This window comes from Salmo trutta, chromosome 14, assembly GCF_901001165.1.
Source record: "Salmo trutta chromosome 14, fSalTru1.1, whole genome shotgun sequence".
Classification (NCBI taxonomy): domain Eukaryota; kingdom Metazoa; phylum Chordata; class Actinopteri; order Salmoniformes; family Salmonidae; genus Salmo; species Salmo trutta.
In genome coordinates this window covers 15493102-15502676 of record NC_042970.1, presented here as the reverse complement: position 1 = coordinate 15502676, position 9575 = coordinate 15493102, and the positions used below count along the sequence as shown (strand labels likewise).

The 9575-nt window shown below is 43.5% G+C and overlaps 1 protein-coding gene across 2 annotated transcripts; it reads left to right on the top strand.

The window, feature by feature from the left end:
• The first annotated feature begins 209 nt into the window (after nt 1-209).
• LOC115207490 (ras association domain-containing protein 1) lies at nt 210-9469 on the top strand. Of its 2 annotated transcripts, XM_029774594.1 has the most exons (7): nt 210-535; nt 1180-1558; nt 2918-3030; nt 7313-7420; nt 7639-7930; nt 8068-8183; nt 8287-9469. In XM_029774594.1, exons 2-7 carry the CDS (start codon nt 1237-1239, stop codon nt 8464-8466), a joined length of 1131 nt encoding a protein of 376 aa, XP_029630454.1. In that variant the 5' UTR covers nt 210-535; nt 1180-1236; the 3' UTR covers nt 8467-9469. The 2 variants fall into 2 exon arrangements, with proteins under 2 accessions (XP_029630454.1, XP_029630455.1); XM_029774595.1 differs by lacking the exons at nt 210-535; nt 1180-1558; nt 2918-3030 and adding an exon at nt 3536-4402.
• Nucleotides 9470-9575: the final 106 nt, after the last annotated feature.

Sequence of the window (9575 nt, the reverse complement as noted above, 5' to 3'; positions counted from 1 at the left end):
AGTTCACAAATTAACTGACAAACATATAATAACATATACTGTCAATGGATGATTAGTAAATCATTATCCTTAAGGTAGTTTTTATTTGAAGGTCACTGTTTAATGAAATAGCATACAGATACACAGTGTTCAATGGCGATGGAGGGCTGGGGGATTTACACACATCTTCCGCGCCCGCTCTACTGTTCAAGACTCAGAAGCACCCCCTATGTGAAAACATTCCGGATGTCAAGAACAGTAGTCTGCTCTTCACTTTCTCGTCTTTCTCTCATTTTCTTGTCTTGTTATTGCGTCACAAGTTGGGGTGTCAGAATAGAGTGATGGGGTCTTTATAAAGTAAACGCGCTGCTGATAATCTCGATTTTTTGGGAATTGGGGTATTTCCGTTAAGTAACCGATAATACATTGTTTCCAGACCAGACGCGAAACTGCCCACTTCTGCTCCGTTATTCGTAATAACTTATATGGAAACTTGGTACAATAGAAGAACGTCGGGGACGAGGCATCGGCCGCTGCGGGGTGGATCCCGGATTTGGTAAATTGTTAAACTTTCAAAACAAGTCTATAGCACGTTTTATGAATTATGTGAAATAGACTCGAGTCGGTCCCTTGCTTCTCGTGTTTCTAGGCTACCCCCTCCTCCCTCTTACATCTTCATCTGTGATGCTAAACGGCTGCATGTAGGCCTAATTTACAATTATTATTCACGACATGTTTGAAGCAGAATGGTGGCGATTTATTCGATTATATAATCTGACATTTGATGGTATGCAAATTAATTTAACTAGTTATCTTGGTATTTAACAATAGACGGCAACATGCTCCGTTATTAAAACAATAAAACACAGGACAATTATAAGATAGCCTTAAACGCTATTTTTTTATTATTATTGCCGATTAGACCACTTTATTGATGCAGCAAATGGCAAATTATATTAAAGTACTAACACAGATCATTTTATGTCGAGAAACAATGACTTCATTCATACTCAGTAGGCTATAGAATAGGCTATTTTATTTAGTTCAAGCCATGGTTTCTATAGTAAGGGATGCATAGCTGTATGGGAAGTTCTCCCCACAATTGAAGGCTAGCAACAATGTACTACTGTAGGCCAATGTCCTGTCCTTGAGTTGGTGCTTCATGATTGGTGATGCTGGATTGTGTATTATTGTTTTTAGTCACAGGTGTGATGATTGCCTCTGAGTGAAGAAGGAACTGAAGCTGTGACTAACAGAATGTCTTGGGGTGAGTTCATTGAGCTCCGTGAGTTGAGGCTGCATGACAATGACCGAATAGAGCTGACCAGCTGTGAGGTGCCTCGCTCACCACCTCGCCTGGAGCGGGCCAATGCCCTGCGGATCAGCCCAGGGAAGGTCCCTGAGCTGCTCAGCCGAGTGGGCATCATCCGACTGCTGGGGGATAGCCTGGACCCACGGCTCACAGATGAGAGGGGAGAGGGACATGACTTCCAGCCCTGCAGCCATGCCCAGCCCACCTGGTGTGACCTGTGTGGAGACTTCATCTGGGGACTGTACAAACAGAGCCTGCGCTGTGCCAGTGAGTCTGCCTTCTGCTGCTGCACAGGATTGACTTGCATGATAATGATTAGGATTGTATGTCTGCATACATGTATGTCACAGGCAACCGGTGGCACCTTAATTGGGGAGGACGGGCTCATAGTAATGGCTGGAACGGAATGAATGGAATGGTATCAAATACATGGTTTCCATGGAGTGAATGAAATGGTGGTTGATACCATTTAATTCACTCCATTCCAGACATTATTATGAGCGGTCCTCCCCTCAGCAGCCTCCTGTGTTATGTAGGCCTATGTGCGTGAGTGTTATAGGGTTTAACTATAGCCTATGAGAATGTGTTTCAAGGTAATCCCACTTTTGACACCAATATAATGAAACGGGCAAGGAGTGTGGTGCGAACCCTCGACCTTCTAGCCCGTAGACATAGAAAGCATCGTCAAGAGGCAGAGTTGATTTCCGCCCGTGTAAACCAGGGTCCTACAGTATTATATGGCCTGTTTGTGTGTGCATAGGATATACTGTATGTGTATTTATGTATATGCCAGGCCATATAGCTTTAAGTCATTGTTTCTCAGATGGACTAAATGGGCTTTTTGTAAGATGGGCTCTATTCACAGGACTCAGTATTCATTGGGCCTGAATAGGCTTTAATGAGGAGTTTCTGCAAAGAGGGACATTACCGTTCCCAGCAGCAACGAACCAGCTGAGAACCAAACCGCTCGCCTGGAAATCCCAGACCCTGTTTTAGCTCTGGAGTACTTGGAAAACTCCCATATTCAGTCAGCTGTTGGCGGCAGTCTATTCCTCAGGGCGTTAAGATGGATCTAGTGGTTTTTTTGTGTCTGTGTAGGTACATGCATAATCTTCAAAGTTTACACTATGAACTTCCTTTCCTCTGGCTGAAACCGGCCCTTTTTATTGTTATGTGTGGCCATTACATGTGGGGGGAGAGAAAACTGAGAAGTGTAGCCTGTGTCTGAAGTGATTGGGGAATATACTGGTAAAATCTCATGAAAACACCTGTTTATTTGTCAAAGAATCCCTCTAGTGTCTAGCAATACTTGTCTGATCAGGTCCTGTTTGATTAGTTAGTGACCAAATTGAAGTCATATTTTTTAGTCTGTGACTAGTTCTGTCAAAACGTGTAATGACTCCATGTGGCCAGTGGAGGACAGCAGATAAATTACAATCTCAAAATGTCCCAAAACTGGAGGGAATGGATTTCCTAAATTGAGCAAATGGAAGTTTCTGTGCCAGTGCTCACCACTTTTTTTCATAGCTGACATTTCCTTACATCTGTGGAGAAGGCACAACTTTGATTACAACCCATGATCTGATCAAATCTTGTTTTTAATTAATCACTTATCTTTTCTTACAGATTGCGGATTCACATGTCACTATCGATGTCGACCTCTCATCCAATTAGATTGCAGTTTGGATCGTGGCTCCACAGTTGAACAAACATGTGCTGTAGAGACTGATACAAATGTGGTAAGAACCTGATGTATACGTGTCATTTCATTTGTTTTCTCTACTCAACCTCTCATTCACCGGCCATGTCGTGTGTCATGACCACCACCTATCCACTATTCAGGCCGTACTCTTTGTGGTGACATGGTGTCTGCACACTCTCTGTAATCAATCACCCTAGTCTTCTTTTCTTTCTATTCATTTTTCTTTCTATTCCATGATCCCCCTGTGTCAGGTCCTTTGAGTTCAGGTCCTCTCTCTCACAATTCCCTTTGGCTACAGTACCCTATCTATGGGCATCAATCATTAATATGTATTTTATTTGTATTTTTTTAATTTAACCTTTATTTAACTAGGCAAGTCAGTTAAGAACAAATTATTATTTACAATGACGGCCTACCCCGGCCAAACCCAGACAACGCTGGGACAATTTTGCACCGCCCTATGGGACTCCCAATCACGGCCGGTTGTGATACAGCCTGGAATCGAACCAGGGTCTGTAGTGACGCCTCTAGCACTGAGATGCAGTGCCTTAGATCGCTGCGCCACTCGGGAGCCAGTCTTATCTGATCTATTTATTTTTCTCTAAAGTGGTGCTGTTCTCTGTAGAACCCTAGGCCTACATGTCTACATATGTCATGCATTTGTCATGTTATGTGAATCCCATATGCTCTGCTATCGTTTGAATCCTCTCACATGATTTTCATCTTCTCACGTCGCCTTTATTATTGGCAGACAGGAAAAGGGAGGGGTATGATGTCATGGGAGTTCTAATTTTCCCTCAGCGCCCAATCATGGTCTTTTGCACTGGTTTTGTGTATTTTCTAATCTCAACTGCCTGGGTGGGGCCTCCGCGGGCCGGGGGAGAGAGATGGAAAGGCGGGGGCCGGTCCCGCATCCTGTTCTCAGCTAGTCTTGAGAAACCGAAACGTGGCCAGATTGAACAGGAAACCGACAAAAACGTGCTTTAGAACGTTGTTGAAGTTTACAGGGAGATACTAACTATACTAGCAGTCTGATTACGCTACACCCTATCTGTGAATTAAAGTTGCTGTAGTTACTACATGTTTATTACAGCGGGATACATTTTAAGATATAAATTGTCTTATTAAACGGGAAACTACGCCTATTAGCGCTCCAATCAAAGCCGAATTAGATATAACTTGAGAAATTGTAGCTGATTCTAATCGCAATATCGTTCCAGAGTCTAACATTACATTGCAACATTTTGATCATGAAAGACGCGGTCAGTGGTTCGGATAAGAACCCATCCTTCGGGAAGACGTGGGGCAGCTCCACCAGTAGCGGATACTGCAGTGGGGACTCGGATTCTGAGTTCGACCAGTACTTTACTGCTCGCACATCATTCATTTGCAAACCGAAGAAAGAGAAGGTAAGAATGAGAACTTTATCAAGCAGACAGGACTATGTCAATTGCCTACCAAGCTGTTTCTATTTAGAAATGTTCTGTTTAATATATTTTTTTATTTAACCTTTATTTAACTAGGAAAGTTCTTATTTACAATGACGGGCTACCCAGGCCAAACGCTAACCCGGACGACGCTGGGCCAATTGTGTGCCGCCCTATGGGATTCCCAATCACGGCCAGTTGTGAGACAGCCTGGAGTTGAACCAGGGTCTGTAGGGACGCATCTAGCACTGAGATGCAGTGCCTTAGACCACTGCCCCACTCAGGAGCCCACTCTGTATCTGTAACTTTCTTTATAGTTGCATTATAGTTTGATTATTCACTAATAGCGTTATGAAGTGATTGCTGTAGTTGCCCGAGTAACTCTACCATGGCTCCTTTTTTTAAATATTCATTGGGATGTGCTGTACCTCTCATATAAAACACGTGTAAAACATTTCACTACAGACCCGTGTTTGATCCCAGGCTGTGGCACAGCCGGCCGCGACCAGGAGACCCATGAGCCGGCGGACAATTGTCCCAGCGTCGTCCGGGTTAGTGGAGGGTTTGGCTGGCCGGGATGTCCTTGTCCCATCGCGCTCTAGCGACTCCTTGTGGCGGGCCGGGCACATGCACGCTGACTTCGGTCGCCAGCTGTACGGTGTTACCTCCAACACATTGGTGCTGCTGGCTTCCGGGTTCAGCAAGCAGTTTGGCTTGACGGGGTCGTGTTTCGGAGGACGCATAGCACTCGACCTTCGCCTCTCCCGAGTCCATGCGGGAGTTGCAGAGATGGGACAAGTCTGTAACTACCAATGTGGATATCACGAAATTGGGGAGAAAAAGTACAATAATTTCACTGCACATATCCATATGTGACAATACAAAATAACATCTATATTACAATGACTCTTACACCCTGATGCTGAGAACCACTCACAAGTTCATGTTTAGTGACGCACCCATGATACCCAAGTTTCAGAACACAAACACACTATTCATGTAGCCTACTGTTCAGTGTTCTACTCTCACATCTGAACAAACATTACACTTAAAGCTTGCACACACACGTTTGCATACAAGCCTGCACACATATTTCCGCAGGGTTTGAATGAGTAATGGAAAAATAACATCATGTTTGATTAACTAATATTTCCACGTCATCTTGAATGTTATTATACAGAGTACAGTACAAAGTGATAACGTCACCGTGAACATTAGTGACTCCTTAGTAGAATGGGCTGGCTCTCATTTTGTGATTGCCTATTTAATAGTTAACTGCAGGACATTAACTCAGCGGCCTTTCAATCTGCATTAGGATGTAGGTTATTGATCTGTTTAATTGATCTGTTTTATTGATCTTTTTTTCACAGCTTGACATTGCTTTATGTAGTTTTGTGCTCCATGAATTCTAGGCAGCTGTGGTCATTCATTTCTCCAATGTGTAAACATCAGCTAACTCTCGTCATTAGGAACATGTTTAGTGGGATAAACAATACAAGAGCAATCTAGTTTTGAATGGCACCATTCCTAAAGAGTTATTTATTTGTCCCTGTGATTTTCCTACTGAATTAGTTATTTTTCTTGTGATTTTGCCCCAGAGGAGAACTCATGTTGGGTGCTGATGGTAGCACGAGCCATGGGGATTGATGGCTATTGATCTATGGATTATCCCTCCCCCCTCCACGAAAAACAGCTACTGTTGGTCCCCTAATTCAGTGTTTCCCAACCCTGGTCCCCAAGTGCCCCCAAAAATACAGAGTTTTGTTGTAGCCCTGGACAAACACACCTCACTCAGCTCATTGAGGGCTTGATGATTACAAGTTGAATCAGATGTGCTTATCCAGAGTTACAATAAAAATGTGTACTGTTGGGGGTACCTGAGGACCAGGGTTGGGAAATACTGCCCTAATTGATGCGCCTAAGTTTTGTGCATCATATGTCCTGAATAACATTCTCACACAGGAAGCAAGAACAGACCATTAGACACCGGAAGTGCATAGATGTGGTGGATACTGTGTGTCCATACCAGGCATCTCAAGCGGGCGGGCGGGGGATATTTTTTACATGAACACAGCATTAAAGAATGCAGCTCAAAGCCGTTGCAGACATTACAAACAGCTGCACGTTCCCCCATGGCACCTCCCTCTTCAGAGATAGGAGTTCAGGAACTAGGATTGGTCAGCGCTGACATCATTGTGCTCCACTACTTCCTTATTGTAAGCTATGGCTATTTTGACACTTGACAGGAAGTTTGGAATCTGATGCAACCGGTGGTGATTTATGAAGGAAGGAGTGGAGCTTACAGGAAGTTAGCACTGTGAAGCATAGGTTGCTATTTAGCACATTTACCAACTCTTCATTATACAACAGCAACAAGTCCTGAAAAAGCAGTAATGCTGTTTCTCATTCGATACCATTTTGACTTACACCAGTCTAGTGTTTCCTTCGTCTCAGCTACTGCGGGAAAAAACTCAGCTAGTCCACCTCTAGGAATTTTCATTAGACTGATTTTCATTAGCTCAAGCTTTCTTAACTAAATGTTTAGTTGAATTGGTCGATATGTCGTGCCTCCTTAACTGTCCCTCTAATCTATTTGAGGTTTTTTTTCAATATGAAATGTTGTGGGGTGTTAGTTTGCCCCCATTCGGCCCACATAATACATTTCTTACAGGCATAATTTTACATGCAACACATTTAAACTTGGCTCTCTGCTGACACATAGTGGTAGAACACAGAAGACTCCCAAGATAACCTTTTTTTGTCTTTCGTCTTTAGGAAGATGAGAGAGTAAGCAAAATGGAAAGAGGGCTTTTATAGCTGCTTCGACAATTAAAGTGTAGTCAATAAATGGCTTATTGAAATATTGACTCCCTTTTCTATCTCTCTGGTCAGGATGAGCAGGTGAAATGTGGGAAGCAGCAGGAGCTGTCAGGCACAGAGATCCAGCAGAAGGTGAAGGAGTACAACGCTCAAATCAACAGCAACCTCTTTATGAACCCGGTGAGTACTAACAAGTTGCTCTTATACCATTGTAGTAACATTGTAATAATTTAGTATACCATTGTAGTAACTTTGTAATAAATCTAGTAATTCAGTAATTGCTCAGTTACAATACTGCAGAATTACCCCAACAGTGTAATGTCTACTATGCAATAACATGTTGATAATGTGTGTTAATGTTACATTTTATGCCAACATTTCTTCATTCTCTTCAACAGAACAAAGATGGCTCCTACACTGGCTTCATAAAGGTCCAGTTCAAGCTGGTACGACCTGTGTCAGTTCCCCCACCAAGAAAGGGTACTGCAACACAGGATGGTGCGGGCAAGAAGAATGGGGGAGTAAAACGTTGCACCTCTTTCTACCTGCCCAAGGATACATCCAAACACCTACACATCAGCTCCCGGACATGCGCTCGTGAGGTCATCGAAGCGTTGCTAAAGAAGTTCACTGTGGTGGACAACCCTGGAAAGTTTGCCCTGTTTGAGCGTACCGAGCGTCATGACCAAGGTAAGCCTACCTCTGTGACCGGTTTTGTGGCAGCACATGACTGTTCTTTGTTCTGGATTGACATCACATACAGTAGATAAATACTACGAGGTGCCATACAGTTGATTCATTCTATTGTCCTCCTGTATTTCTCTCAGTGTTCCTGCGTAAGCTGTCTGATGACGAGCGTCCACTCGAACTGCGTCTGTACGCTGGACCCAATGAGAAAGCCCTCAGTTTGGTATTGAAAGAGAATGAGACTGGAGAGGTCAACGTGAGTATTGAGCATGCATTGGGCATTCATTCTCAAACCAACATGGCCATTTCACATTGTGCAGCATACACTAATGCTCAGTCTCCCTCCTCTCTCTGTCCAGTGGGATGCCTTCTCTATGCCAGAGCTCAAGAACTTTGTCCGCATGTTACAGCGTGAGGAGGAGGAGCATGTCAAGCAGATTTTGCAGCGCTATGCTCTGGCCCGCACCAGAATGCAGGAGGCCCAAGCTGCTGCTTCCATCCCTGGTGGTTCCTCCGCTAGTGGTTCCACCCCTGGCTGAGAAACATGTCGCCCACGGGACAACCTGCACCTCTGACTGACAACCATCACAAGGTGACCAGTCATCACTGCATCCAAAGATCCCAGAGAACACAAGTGAACACCTCCCTCAAAGGAGGAGAGTGAAAGAGCGAATGAGAGCGAGAGGGCGCATGAGAGCAAGCGCGTGTGAGTGTGAGAGATATCAGAAGTGCCGTACACCTGGAGAGAGTCTGTTGAGAATGAGAGTTGAGAAACAGTATATGAAACTGTGGCTGATGAGAGACTGGCTTTGTCCAGAACTGCCTCATTATGGGGGCCCCATTTCATTATCCTGGGTGAGCTACCTGCCTCGTAGCGTTTATCACGTTATTCTTGTTGGCAGTAGGGTCCATAGATTATATCATTTATAGCTTTTGGGTAACAATCAAAGATAATTTTGAGACACCTGAGTGGGCTAAGCCATATCAAAAAGCTCTGTTTATCTCCCTTAATGCCAAGCGATAAGAGGATAGCCAACCTACTAGCTAAGACAAATGTTGAACATATTCAGGTACTGTCTGCCTCAGTATCTCCAGACCCAAATGCTAGTCAGAATAACAAGCGATGGACATTATGGGCCAGGTAGGTACCCCAGGTTTCCATTTGACTCCAATGTCTGCCACATACCTCTTGCACATCCGTACTGTGATGGATGTTACTCTTTTTGCTGTCCCTTTATGAAACTGAGTGGGAGTGCCCCATGTGTTGGGTGCACTGTGAATGTCAATGAGAGGACAATCCCCAGGTTGATTTCATTGATAGGGGAATCTCATCCTTGAAACACTTTGAACTGGACGCTGATGCTTTTTATGGAATGTTTGTTTTTTAGTTTGTATATCATTTTATGTTCTTTATGAGATTTTAAACCTCTGCTAAAACAGAATAATAGAGTTGAGAATTGGATTCATATTATCAGCACATGTCTATATTGCTTGAAATAATACCTTGACTGTCAATTATTCAATAAAAAAAAATATATGTTACATGTCCAGTGTCAATATATTTTTTACAAAACAATAATACATGTGCACTGTTCACATTAAATAAGATATCCTTCACAAAAGTGTGGTGTCTTTTGGTGATAGGGGT

Excerpts from the sequence above, each read along its gene's own strand:
- LOC115207490 (XM_029774594.1), top strand. The coding sequence starts at position 1,237 with ATGTCTTGGGGTGAGTTCATTGAGCTCCGTGAGTTGAGGCTGCATGAC. Across the intron at positions 1,559-2,917 it reads ACAGAGCCTGCGCTGTGCCA|ATTGCGGATTCACATGTCAC; the intron begins GTGAGTCTGCCT and ends CTTTTCTTACAG. Across the intron at positions 3,031-7,312 it reads TAGAGACTGATACAAATGTG|GATGAGCAGGTGAAATGTGG; the intron begins GTAAGAACCTGA and ends CTCTCTGGTCAG.